Below are 14338 nucleotides of genomic sequence, written 5' to 3'. Positions count from 1 at the left end.
ACACATCGGTCCAGTTCCCAGACAGACTAATTTGTTTGGCACCAAGGACCAGGTTGTCTCTGGTTTTGTGGTTGAGAAATCCGTCTGCATGGTGTCCTGGAATCCTTTTAGAGCAGGGGACTTGGTCACACAGCAATAGCCACATTAGCCACATAAAAAAAAAAAACAGATTCCCACTGTAAAGGACGCAGCATCTATGTGAATGAGCCCCAAGACCTCATTTACACACAGAACTTTATTTATTAACTCAATGCTGTTTTAGCTTTTAGATTTAGCAGGAATTGTGTAAGGTATGGTAAGTTATGTTACGTTTAAGTCCATTGATATTGATTTTTGTGTATCTTTTGTAAAAATATCGTTTTTAGATTTTCGGGGCGGGAGGCCTGTCAGGCAGGTTGTGCATGCCCCCCGGGATTTCTAATGGCAGCCCTGGATGCCAGCTTTGGACTCAGTCCTTCAGGCCACTTTTAGAGCTGCAGGCAGTCCCTAGTTCTCCCAGTTGTTTTTATGGCCCTGTTTGTGTTTGTTTTGTTGCCCGCTACTCAGTCGAACCGCCTTTGAAGTTCTTAAAGGTAAAAATATTTGTGTGTTCCTCATTAGATGAGAGAGAAAATAGGCTTTTTGTTTTAGTGCTTGCCATAAAATCCTTTTTTTTAGCGTCCATTGAGTGTTACAGGTCTCTCCACTTGCCAACCGCATTTTTTTGCATTACAAGGTAGGGGGCGTGCGCCCACCTGCCCGGCTGTTCTGTTTTTCGTCACAACACATTCCCATCACTGGGTCCTGGCCAGTGATTGACCGCCGGCATCCGGCAATTAACTCTCATCTTCCCCCAACACAGCTCTGTGAGCTTAAATAACACAGAGCTGTGTTCAGTGACAGGGGATCCCATTGCTTTTTCATTCCTTGATAAGCAAGTAGATCCCCAGTAAAAGCAGCACACAGTACACACATAAACACTTGTTAGGCACATATTTAACCCATTGATCACCCTAGATGTGAGCCCTTTCCTGCCCTGTATTATTGGAACTATTCACTGTAATAATGTCACTGGCGATGTCAGGGGTAGTTAGTTGCCACAAAGTGTTGGTTAGTGTCAGATTGCATGCTGACCTGCTATAAGTCACTAATCACCACCATTACTAGTATAAATATTTTTTTTACAGTATACAGTATATCCCATAGTTTCTAGACGCTATAACTTTCACACAAATAAATCAATATACACTTATTGGAATTTTTTTTTTTTTTTACCAAAGACGTAGTGGAATACATTTTGGCTAAAATTTATTAAGAGATTTAATTTTTTTATGGGATATATTTTATAGCAGAAAATAAAAAATATTGTTTTTTTTGTTTAAATTTACATTTTTTTTGTTTATATAATTAAATAAATAAAAACCCAGAGGTGACCAAATACCACCAAAAGAAAGCTCTATTTGTGTGAAAAATATTATATAAATTTAGTTTGGGTACAGTGTTGCATGATCACGCAGTTGTCAGTTAAAGTAGTGCAGTGTCGCATTGCAAAAAATGGCCTGGTCATGAAGGGGTAAAACCTTCCGGAGCTGAAGGTGGTTAATCATGCTTTATACAAAACTGAGATATGCTGAAAGTAGGAGAGATTATTCTGGGCTGGCCTGCAGTTTGTTTTTTTTTGTTTTATGAAGGAGAAGGGATCTCACCGCTCCAGGAGCACACATGCAGGCTGTATACCGTTCTCTTCGGCTGGGAAGCCACAGGTGCTGGCTATTACCACTAGCAACAGACGAAAAACAAGCTCTGGACTGCCGCACTCTTCAGAAAACCACTTTATTTTAATGGAAAATCACATCACAGTTCAACAAACACAGCGAACAAGGAAAAAATTGCTGACGTTTCACACTAGCTGTAGGGCTTAATCATAGCCATAGCTATGATTAAGCACTACAGCTAGTGCGAAACGTCAGCAATTTTTCCTTATTCGCTGTGTTTGTGATGTGATTTTCCATTAAAAGAAAGTGGTTTTCTGAAGAGTGCTGCAGTCCAGAGCTTGTTTTTCTTTCATCTGTTTTTTTTTTTGTTTGCTAGTGTCCATTCCTCATGTAGGCAGCAGTATAACCCAAAAGTGAAAGACTTCCTGTGTCCCTCAATGGAATCCAAGAAAAGGATTTTACGGTGAGTACAAAAATCATATTTTCCATACAAACATAGTACACATAAATCTTATAGTACTCATGATGCCAGATGAAAGAGAATGAGAACCAGAAATGTGAGGATTCCTCTTTCTGTATTCACAAAATGGGGAACAACAGCCCCTGTTGCTCTTACCTGTCTTTGGACCAGTCTCTTGTGTAAACTTACTTTTAGTGGTAGCACGTTTGCCTAAAATACTATTGCTTTTTTTTTTTTTTTTTTTTTTTTTAGTTTATTAGGCAAATGTTTAAGAATAGCTGCTTTTGTTGCAACTTTTCTAAAACTGTTAAAGGGAATCTGTATGGAGAGATATACGGTGGCTGTCATTGCTGTATCAGTGTATTCAGTACTTTGTGAGTCACTGACCTGGAACAAAAAAAAGCAAATCAGGAAAGTATTGAAGCCAGATGCAGCCATGCAAATAGCATTTTCATAGGGAGGCAGCCTTTTTTCTCTTTATGGGTTTTCTTTAATGCCAGAAAATTATCAACAATAAACTTTTTTTAATTACCCTGCAGTTCTCAAAGGAAATTCTCCCTGGGTCCAGATGTTTGATGTGCAGTTTTTGGGTTCAGTGGAGGTTCCACATCATCAAGGCAATGGTATCTTATGTGCAGCTATGCAGAAGGTAAGACTCTTTTATACTGAAGGCATCTTTCAGACAATTTTGAAGTGATTGTAAACGATCACCTTGTAAAGCAACCCATTCAGTTTAAAATAGAAAGGAAGGGCAAAACATTAGTATACAGTAGATATATAAAAAAAACATTATAAATACCCTTTTTTTATAAGTGATCACATTCCCTCTGTTCTCAGCTGCATAAGAGCTAGGGAAGGGGAAGCAGCACTACACTGAACTTCCCAGTAAAAGGCTGTGCAAGTGGGGTGTGTCAGGACAAGTCTGTTCATCGGAGGAGATCAGGCTGAGTTCCCAGCTAGAGAATGGACCACAATGTATTCTTCTTGCTTAGTGTGGTCAGTTTTTAATAGGAAAACAGAGGGACTGGCAGGGACACCAGGGATTTCACACAAAGGAAGCAATACAAAGAGAACGGGATACTTTTTTCATACAAGTACATGGTACAGCAGACACATATAAGGAAAATGAAATGTTGGGTTTCCATACAGTCTAAATACAGGATGACTATGGCTCCTTATTTGCAAAACAGGATAATACTATCACTTTTAAGATGATTATCTTCATTAGGGAAGCTTTCATTTCTGTGGCATGTACTAACACTCACGCACGAATGTAGTCTATGGACTGACTGCAAACAGGTGACAGCAAAGTATGCATGATGGTACTAGGACAGAGTGATGTGAGAGGCTGAATATTGATTAAAATGCTATGTTTACCTTTTAGAACATGTTTGACCCATAGTTACAGTGTAACATGTAATAATACAATGTAAACATGTAATAATGCACATTTTTTCCTGTGCATTTATTATTTTTTTCATGAAGGTGAACTTATCCATTAATACCTGCATCCACTGTATGAAGTGATTGTTAAGGTTTAAAATGCCAACAACTGTGATGAACTGCTGTGTGCTATTTCTTATTGTATGATCAGATTGCAACTGCAAGGAAACTGACAGTACACCTGCGACCGCCAGCCAGCTGTGAACTGGAGATTTGCCCGCGTGGTGTAAAACTCATCCTAAGAGGAAATGACAGGCCAGAGGTAAAAAAAAAAAAAATTCCATTTAAAACAACTTTAATATTAGGTTAGGAGTATAGAAACTTTATTTCCATGTTGCTCCCAATCCTTGCAATTTGCATTGTTTCTGAGGTATACAAAAATGGGCCAGAACACAAGACACCTCATATGAACTGTTATGTGGAAGGCCACCATGGTACATATTAAATGGCTTAAGCAGTCCATAGATGATTCATTTTTTTTGTTCAGCCTGGAGGTTTAAGGGAAAAAAGGCTCGATTCCTCTATCCACACATTCAAGGTGGATGGGGGAATTCTTCAGCTGTCCCTTTAAATGCTGGCAGTGGGGAGACTTCCCGCGTTCAGAATACACTAATTGAGTGCAAAAATCTGATAGGGTGGTTGTACAGAAGTCAATCGGTAGATCAAATTCTGTACAGCCACCCTACCTATACATGGATTGAAATTTGGCTGTTTCCTGCTGAACCAGCTGAATTGTGATCCATGTATGGCTGGCTTCAGCCAAAATTACAAGTTCATAGAATTATAATTAACGTGGAACTAAACCCTCCTATACTTTACAGCCACAGAAGCCACAGTTTTATCTGCAGTTTCCATACTGCACATGTGATCAGTTATGACACCAGCCATTTGATGGTTTGACAGGTTGAGAGCCGAAGCAAATGTGCCAGTTATTATTATTATTATAATAATTATTATTAGCTGATGGAGAATATAAAAGTACAGTTTTTAGGTGTGGGCAGAATAGGCTTCTCAGAAGAGGAAGGTTTTCAGGGATTGTCTAAAAGCAAATATAGTAGGGGATAATCAGACATATTGGAGTAGGGTGTTCCATAGAATAAGAGGCTCGGGAAAAGTCCTGGAGGTGTGCATGGGAGGAGATGACGAGGGAGCTAGAGAGCAGGAGAACTTAGGAGGAACTAAGAGACCAATTAGAATGGTATTTTGAGACTAGACTAGTGATGTGGATGGATTTGTAAATTGTTAGTATTTTGAATTTGATTTGTTGGGTGAATGGCAGCCAATGGAGGGATTGGTGGAGAGGAATAGCAGACACTGAGTGATTGGTAAGGTGGATGAGTCTGGCAGCATTTATGATGGACTGACTGAAGGGGGAATAGCCTATGTAAAGGTAAGCCAATGAGAAGGAAGTTGCAGTCATTGAGGCGAAAGATTACCAGGGAGTGATCTAGGAGCTTTGTGGTGTCATCAGTTACAAAGGGGCATATTTTGGAGATGTTGCAGAGGTTGATGTGGCAAGACTTGGACAGTGATTGGATGTGGGGTCGAAAGGATAGTTCAGAGTCCAGGATTACACCTAGAACCTTGGCATGTGAGAATGGGATAATAGTTTTGCCATCAATCTTGACAGAGAGGGGGAAATTATGAGCTCAGTTTTGGATAGAATGAGTTTAAGAAAGTGGTGTGACATCCAGTCTGTTAGTAAAGTAGTGATAAGTGAGGAGACTGAAGGGATGAGCTGATGGGTAGAGAGATAAATTTGGGTGTCGTCAGTGTAGAGATGGTATTGGAAGCCATGGGAGGCTATCAGCTGACCCAGGGAGGAGGTGTAGATCAAGAATAGAATAGGAGAGGTCCAACAACAGAACCTTGGGGGACCCCGACAGAGAAAGGGAGAGGAGAGGAGGAAGTAGAATTGTAAGTAACACTAAAGGTTAACCAGTAAAGGTAACCAGTGAAGAGTACAGTCATGGAGACCAAAGGCATAGAGTCTTTTGAGGAGTGGGTGGTCAATCATATCCAAGGCAGCAGAAACGTCCAGGAGTAGGAGTACAGAATAGTGTCCATTGGCTTTGGCCGTTAGTAGATTGTGAGATTTAGGAGAGCAGTTTTTGTGGAGTGTTGAGGGAGAAATCCACACCGTAGGGGATCAAGAAGGTTATTCTCAGTGAGGTGGTTGCTTATTTGGTTGTAGACCAAACGCCCAAGGAGTTTGGATAAAAAGGGGAGCAAGGAGATGGGGCATAGATTGTTAAGAATGGTAGAGTCCAGTGAGAGCTTTTTAAGTATGGGGGTGACTAGTGCATGTTTTAGAGTGTTAGGGGAGATGCCAAAAGAGAGGAAGAGATTGAAGATGTAAGTTAGAAAGTGTAGGACAGAGCCAGAGGGTGAGCGTAGCATTTGTGAGAGAAGAGGGTCCAGGGGGCAGGTGATTATCTTAACGTTAGAAAGTTTAGCAACCTCATTTATAGTGGTGGGGTTGAATGAATGAAGTAACGATTGTACCTGTGGACATGGAATCTGTACAGTGGAGATCTCCTCACAAATTGTATCAATCGTATGTTTCAAGTGATTGGCAATCTTCACAGCAGTGAGTGAGTTAGTGGGTGGAGGCAGTGGAGGATGAAGTAGAGAGTTAAAGGTAGAGAAGAGTTGATAGGGACAGGAAGCTGTTAATGAGAGTGATAAAATAGGTCTGCTTGGCAGTGAGGAGGCAGGAATTTTATTTTTGGAGGGCAGATTTATGTGACTTATGCCCCATACACATGGTCGGACATTCCGACCACAGAATTCGTCCGATTTTTGGCCAAAACTTGTCTTGCATACACACGGTCGCACAAAGTTGTCGGAAAATCCGATCGTTCGGAAGGAGGAGATGTACAAAACCTAGGACGGGACTACTTAGAGGCCAGTAGCCAATAGCTTTCATCTCCAATTTGTTTCTGAGCATGAGTGCCACTTTGTGCGTCGGAATTCTCTACACACGATCAGAAAAAGTCTGATCGGATTTTGTTGTCGGAAAATGTTAGATCCAGCTCTCAAACTGTTTTCGTTGGAAATTATGACAGAAAAAGCCCAATAGAGCCCACCCACGATCAGATTTTCCGACAACATAATCCGATTGGACTTTTTCCATCGGAATTTCTGACCGTGTGTATGGGGCATTAGACTTACGTCACAGGTGCTCAAGAGTGTGGCTATGTTTTTTCAGACGTCTGGTGTCATCTCTTAGCCAAGGTTGTAGGGTTCGGGGCCTTGATTCTGTGTGTAGTGAGGGGGGCCAGTGTGTCCAGGGAGGATGACAATGAAGTGTTGTAGACAGAGGTGGCTAGGTTGGGGCAGGACAGGGGTGAGATTTTGTTAGTTATCATCCATGGCTTGCCTTGAATTTAACTGCTTTGAAAAAAATGTTAAATTGTTGGGATTAGTTCTGCTTTAACATTACAATACTGTGTACAGTATAGTAAATATGCATTGCACACTGGCGATATGGGGTATTACTGCAGATCTCATCCATGGTAAACCACTTTGCAGGCAGCTATAGAACACGATCACTGGATTGTCAGTGAATGGAAATGTCATCAACTGCAGATGTATAGTGCTATGATCGTGTAAAGCAGCATTACAAGGTGATTGTATTGCTCATGTGAGGGCGCTATTTTTGACTGAAGTAAACCCAATACTATATTGTTCTATACAAACACAATGACACTCTTTTACATTTGTTTTTGCATTCAATAGTTATTTAACAAATCCAAAGGTTATTTCACATATATGTTTTTTGCCTAAAATATAATTTTAGCTCCACTTTTTACATACAAATCAATCATTGTAGTACATTTAGCTGTTCTGAGCTTTAAAACTGATAGCAAATTCAAAAAACATTTTTAATTGGAAAAATAGTAAATAAAGTGCAATATTTAAAACTCCACATACATTATGCTTACTGCACTTACCCCTATGTAGCCAATTTAACACTTTTAGAACCTGTTGAGAGATGCAAACAATTGCAGAGAATATTTTCAGTGTAAATTAAGGGTCTAGATGTTATTTCCAGTGCTTGCAGTTCTATGAACAGATTTACTGTACAACTGATTGTCAAGATCCTCTCTGTCTTATAATATTGTTCTGATTTGTTATTCTGCAGGATGAACGCTGCAGTCATTTCTTCCAGATGAAGAATATTTCCTTTTGTGGTTGCCATCCACGTAACAGCTGGTAAGAAATGACATGATTTTAGGAACTGGGATATGTGCCCCTCTTAGCAGATTAGATTTGGGCATATGTTAGTTATGGATAAAAGCATGGGCAGTGTTTTTCTTCTCACAAGGTGCTTGTCTGGTTTTAAATTATTTTATTTCATTTTTAGTGGGCAGAATATTATGAAGATCATTGCAGTTCATTTGTAAGCAATATTTTTTATTGGAAAGCTAGGGACTACCCCTATTGTGCCCCCAGGATGTATCAACAAATGTGATTAAAAAAATGACATTTTATTTATACAAAATTTGTTAAATTTGTTAAAAAGGGGAAAGACACATATTCATATGTAAGAATAGAAACAATTTCTTTCAGTTTTTTTCTGGTAGCATGCTGTCCTCAGATGATGTTGAGGGTACAGGATGTAATTAATCTTGATATATAGTAAATCCTCTACGTGTTTCACGGTAACAACCACTTCTTCAGGAGGGGTTAATTACTATCATCTAGGGCAGTGATGGCAAACCTTGGCACCCCAGATGTTCTGGAAATACATTTCCCATAATGCTCAGCTACTCTGCAGAGTGCATGGGCATCATGGGAAATGTAGTTCCAAAACATCTTGGGTGCCAAGGTTCGCCATCACTGATCTAGGGTAAAGACAATAAATCATAAAAACAGACTTTTGCAAATAATGTAATATTTAGTATAGCCAATAGAAAGGATTTTTTTTTTTACTATGGTCATTGTGTTGCTTACCCAGGGTAACAAGCAGCCAGTGACAGCAGCAACGGTAAAGGCGCCCGAGGGTACTCCACTAAGATGGACACGGGGGGGGGGGGGGGGCAACCACAAGCACACATATCTATAGATCAAAAAATTGTTGTATTTTATAAGCAGCACATATCTCTTGGTGTAGAAACTGGGAGTCTTAAGGAAAGAAAGGGGGGGGGGTGGAAAGGAGAGGAAGGGAGAAAAAGGAAGGGGGGGGGGGGGTTGGGTGGGGAATAGAAGCGAGAACCAGGGATGGAGAGGAGGGAAACCAAGGAAAGAGGGGGGGGGGTTGGGTGTGGAATTAAAGAGAGAACCAGGGATGGAGAGGAGGGAAACCAACGAACGAGGGGGGGGGGGGGGGTGGAATTAAAGAGAGAACCAGGGATGGAGAGGAGGGAAACCAAGGAAAGAATGGGGGGGGGGGGGGGTGGAAAAGAACAGGAAAATGAACCAGAGAGAAAATAGACTTATTGCTTTTATTCCTACATATGGATAGGTGTCTTTCCCCTTTTTAACACATTTTGTATAAATAAAATTTATTTTTTTTATTACATTTGTTGTTACTTTTCCTTCTTTTATGCTGGGGGGCACAGTAGGGGTATCCCCTATCTTTCCAATATTGCTATTACTGGGATGATGGCACCTTTACACTCAATAATATTTTAGTTATCTCAAGGCATACTTTTTATGTACTGTATGTGATATTTACATATTTTTAATCAGGTTTTCATTTGCTGTTACAGCTATTTTGGCTTCATCACAAAACATCCAGTCCTCAATCGATTTGCGTGCCATGTCTTTGTTTCCCAGGATTCAATGCGACGTGTAGCCGAATGTGTGGGGTGAGTTTAATACAGAATGAAAGACATGTAGTGTTTACTACTAATTTACTGCTGTTCATTTTTACCAATATGTGGACTGTTAACAATAATGACCATGTTTTCCATTACCATTGCTTACAGGATTGCATGTGTTTGCAGATGACAGGATACACTAGCCAATTAGTGATAATTGCAATTTGCCACTGCTGCAGACACAGTAATCTACTGATGGATTGCACTGATTTTTGGCATAAGATTGAGCTTCTGCTGGTACACATGTACGGGGGCCCGTTTATAAAGGATAGCAAAACATATTATTTAAATTCACCTAATTCTTCCACAATTTAATGTAAATTTGGAAATAACTGACTATAGAGATGTGATATTAAAGTTTAGTATAAAAAATGATGAAAAATACAGATTGATGAAAAGGGAAAAAGTTCCTGCTTCATGATTGATCTGCTAAGCTTTAAGACAAAAAAACTTAAATTTTTGGCAAAAAACTAAAACAAAAAACTGAAAGTCTAAACTGGTAAATTTTTTCTACAGTATACATTTGCTCAAATATTATCATTGTTAATGACTGGACATTGGTTAGCTGGCTTACTTATAAAATATAAGAAATTTACTACAAAACAAATGTTAAAAATGCAGTTTTATTTATAAGATCTATGAATAGAACCTCTCAGAGACGCCAGCTGCCAGATAAAAACCGCGTCTTCTCTTTGATGTTTGATAAGTGGCACAATCAGAATGTGAGATCTGTGTGATCACCGCTTTTCCTTTTTTTCCTCTTTCTAGGCGAGCTTTCCAAGAATTCTACCAGGAACACGTGGAGTTCAGTTGCCCCACAGAAGATATTTACTTGGAGTAACCAAGGGGTTGTAGATATTAAGGGTGGGATTCTTGGGGTATAAATATATAAACAAGTCTCAATGTCATCATCACTCAGCCAGGACACCAGAGGCAATGAGCCTGCATGATCCCTGACATCCCCCAGACACAGAACTATATCATTTCATTGGTACAGGACATCTCACATTAACCCCTTTCCTACAGCAAACTGCATAGAAACTCCTGTAACCCTTCTATTTCTTCTCACTTTACTCTCCCACCTGCTGTAAATTTTCTAGCACTCTGCATTAACTCCTGACCAAGTTTGCAGTGCCTCTCAGAATAATCCCTTTCTTGCTTCAGGCAGTAGAGCATGTTGGGTTAACAACGTCCTTGAACGATCATGCAGAGTGTCTAAACAGGACAGCTCATATATTAGAGACTGGGGAGCATTGAGTTTATACTTTTGGACTCCAGACCAGCAGAGCACCTGAAATGACCCACATTCCTTGCTGCACTTCACTTTATCTAATGCCTCGCTGCAGATCAGCGGAAAGTTTGATGTTGGCTTCCTTTCTAGAGCACACCTTGAGAGCATGTATATGAACCTCTACAGAGCTTCTTAAGCAGTCACCATGGCAGTTTCTCTGGTAATGTGCAGATGTGTCTTTTTTAAACATACACAATTGGACAAAACTGCAGCTCATTACTCTAACCCTCCTACATTATCTGATATGTGGATAATTGGTTTTGGCAATAGGCCGAGGCTCATCTTTATCTACTCCAATGGTATCTCTTTCCTATAAAAGCAAGCACATCCTAGTCATTTCTGCTTCCCATAGCTAAACTTTGTTGTTTCGTAAATGTAACTTGAATCTCATTCTTGTGTGGCCAACCAACCTCCCAAAGGCCCTCTGGTGGCTTTATAATCTAGGGGACAGCTCTCCTTGATGATGGGGTAGAAGACTATTCACGAAATGATCAATTTCTTGCTCATGTCTGTTAACTTGTTAATAATGCTCAGAGTAACAGCGTCTGCCATTACAGTGTATTCTGTGCTGTTACAGTCGTGTGTGATAGCTGGTGTATTTGAAAAGAAAAGCATTATTTTAGTTGTCATTTGAGATCGGGCATATTGAACTTTTTGGAGGAGCCCAGCTTCTGTTAGTTATGATCAGCATAGCATTTGATAACTGTCTCCCTCACATGCTAGTGATCAGCGGCTTTCTGCTTTGTTCCTCCCATTTGTGTATCAGGACCTACCTGTTATCTCCTACTGTTGTTCTGACACTGACCTTTCTATGCCAAATCTGCAGTGAAGGGGTTAATGGCACGAAGATTCAGACTGTGCAGCATGAAGATAATGTAGACACTATAGAGACTATACCCTCACTATATCAACAGGTGATGCTCCAGTGGATGCTACGGAAAATCCAATAAAGTCATAACATGAATATCATGGAAAACCATTCATGGAATAGGTTTGTTGTTAAGGGAGAATCAACATTTTCTTTATGTAAAACAATCATTAACTTGCTGAGGTATTTTGTGTAGGAACATTTTATCTGACGAGGTAAAGTCCTAGGTCAAGTGTTTGCATAGAGAGTCGGTATCTGCAGTGTTGGCTCATGTGAAATGCTCAGAGCAGAACATGCATATCTACATAGCATAAAATGAAGAGGACCTCACTTACAAAAAGTGTCTGAAAATAAGAACTGTTGTTGTTATGCAGAGTCACCAATATTATTCAATCTTTCAAGACCTCTTAATGAGCGGTTGGAGACTAAATCAGGTTTTACAGGCCGGCACACTATAAGAAAGTTATTATTATTATTATAATACAGGATTTATATAGCACCAACAGTTTACGCAGCGCTTTACAACATGAGGGCAGACAGTATAGTTACAATACAATTCAATACAAGAGGAATCAGAGGGCCCTTCTCATTAGAGCTTACAATCTAGAAGGGAGGGTCAAGTGAAACAAAAGGTAATAACCGTGGGGGATGAGCTGATGGAGAAAATAAATATACAGTTGTTAGGTGTGGTTAGGGTAGGCTTCTCTGTAAAAGGAGGGTTTGTAGGGATCGTCTAAAAGCTAATAGAGTAGGAGATAATCGGACAGATTGGGGTAACGAGTTCCATAGGATTGGAGAGGCTCTGGAAAAGTCCTGGAGGTGAGCATGGGAGGAGGTGATAAGAGAGCAGGAGTTCTTGTGAGGAACGAAGGGAACGGCTGGGTTGGTATTTTGAGACTAGGCTAGTGATGTATGTAGCTGGGGGCTAAATTGCGGATGGCTTTGTAAGTACTGTATTTATCAGTGTATCACACGCACTTTAATTTAAGAGGGAGGTTTCAGGAAAAAAAATTTTTTTTCAAAATAAACCACTTTGAAGCAAAATAATGGTCAGTGCCCATCAATGAAGCCTGATTAGTGCCCATCTGCAGCCTCAATGCAGCTTGATCTGTGCCCATCTGCAGCCTCAATGCAGCCTGATCTGTGCCCATCTGCAGCCTCAATGCAGCCTGATATGTGCCCATCTGCAGCCTGATCTGCGCCCGTCTCCCATTAATGTAGCTTGATGCCCATCTGCGGCCTCGCCATCTCTTATGCAGGAAATCACAGAGCCGGAATCTCCTGTTTTCCTGTTTCTCAGTCGGCAATCACATACATAGTCCCGCCTCCGCCATCGGCATTAGACCAGCTGCTGTAATTGACAGAACACTGGTCCAATGCCGGTGGTGGAGGCGGGACTTTGTGTGTGACGTCAGAGCCAAGTGAGAACCAATTATATAGGAGATGACAGCTCTGTGAATTCCACCCCTTCCCCTCTGAGGTGCACTATCGGCATATAACACATACCTGTGATTTGCCCCCTATTTTCGGGGGGGGGGGGAAAGTGTGTGTTATACGCCGATAAATACGGTAGGTGTTGAATTTAATTCAAAGTGGCTTTTCATTTTTAGTAAAAAACATTTTTGGAAAAGTTTAAAAAACCATCAAAACAGAATCTAACTAGTGATAGGCTTGTATTATAAGTGGTGGTGTATAGCACTGTACCACAAGTGCTGAACAAATGAATGGAAGTAATAAACCTTCTGGTCAATTCTGGAAGGGGAAATAAAAAGGGGCAAAAAGCAGCAATTAACAATTTGAAATTTTAAAGTGAAACTTCACTCTCCCGATCATGATTGATTATTTTTAATCCCCATGCTGCTAGAATTAGTAACTAAATAGGAAAGTATATCATATTTTCTTATTTACATTTTTTCCCTATATTTCTTTAGTTACTTCCTGGTTTCTTGCCTATGCAAATTATATCATACACTCCAGGAGTCTTCAGAAGGGGTGGAGAGGAGGAGGTTTTCTCAGCTAAGCACATTCTCCTGCGTGGATGCTTGAGCTAAGGGCAGGATGAATTTAAAGGAAGTGAAGGCCCTTACTCAAGATGGCCTTGGCCAGAAATCCTGGGTGTGTTTTTCAACAAAATAAAGCATGGAGACATGGATAAATGGGGGAGTTTACTTTGAATGTTAAAAAAGAATTAAATAGTGTTTTTGGTTTGTGGTGTTCAGATGCAGTGAGGATCTGCTTTAATAAATAGTGCCCAACATTTTACCTGATATTGGGATTCAGAAAGCTAACATTGGATAGGTGGCTTTAAGCAACACAGTTTTTATGGAATATTTTTTTTAAATGAGGTCTATGTTCTTGTTAGGAAATCCCGAGGATCTGCACTGTCTAGAACCCAAAGACTGAATTTTTCAGCTGCAGAGGAAAGGCATGACATTCAATCGCACTTGATAATGGGATATATCTTTTTCATGTCATGGCTCATTTATTTTCCTTTCAGCATTCAATAAAAAATGAGCTGCATTTCTGGTGTTTAATGTTTTGTGAGTGAGTGGTACAAAATGCACATTACATGGAATCATGTTGATACACACAAATATGCACGATATTCACATACGAGCTTCAATCTTAAAGCGGAGGTCCGCCCAAAAAAGAAAAAAAAAAAATTAAAAACCAGCAGCTACACATACTGCAGCTACTGGCTTTTAATAATAGGACACTTACCTGTCCTGGAATCCAGCAGTGTCAGCACCGCAG

The 14338-nt window shown here is 40.2% G+C and overlaps 1 protein-coding gene across 1 annotated transcript in view; it reads left to right on the top strand.

Moving 5' to 3' along the window:
• MAPK8IP2 (mitogen-activated protein kinase 8 interacting protein 2) overlaps positions 1-14104 on the top strand; it is a 108350-nt gene extending 94246 nt beyond the window's left edge. The window contains exons 8-12 of the mRNA XM_077473835.1: positions 2694-2803; positions 3749-3859; positions 7745-7815; positions 9315-9413; positions 10194-14104. Coding sequence (XP_077329961.1) covers positions 2694-2803; positions 3749-3859; positions 7745-7815; positions 9315-9413; positions 10194-10266 — 464 coding nt within the window. The 3' untranslated portion in view covers positions 10267-14104. The remainder of the gene's footprint in view (positions 1-2693; positions 2804-3748; positions 3860-7744; positions 7816-9314; positions 9414-10193) is intronic.
• The last annotated feature ends 234 nt before the right edge of the window (positions 14105-14338 follow it).

Source organism: Lithobates pipiens, unplaced genomic scaffold, assembly GCF_037356315.1.
Source record: "Lithobates pipiens isolate NorthernLeopardFrog02 unplaced genomic scaffold, aLitPip1_a1.2 Scaffold_8, whole genome shotgun sequence".
Lineage (NCBI taxonomy): Eukaryota > Metazoa > Chordata > Amphibia > Anura > Ranidae > Lithobates > Lithobates pipiens.
Note: the sequence above shows the minus strand (reverse complement) of the source record. Positions and strands in the feature narration are given on the sequence as shown.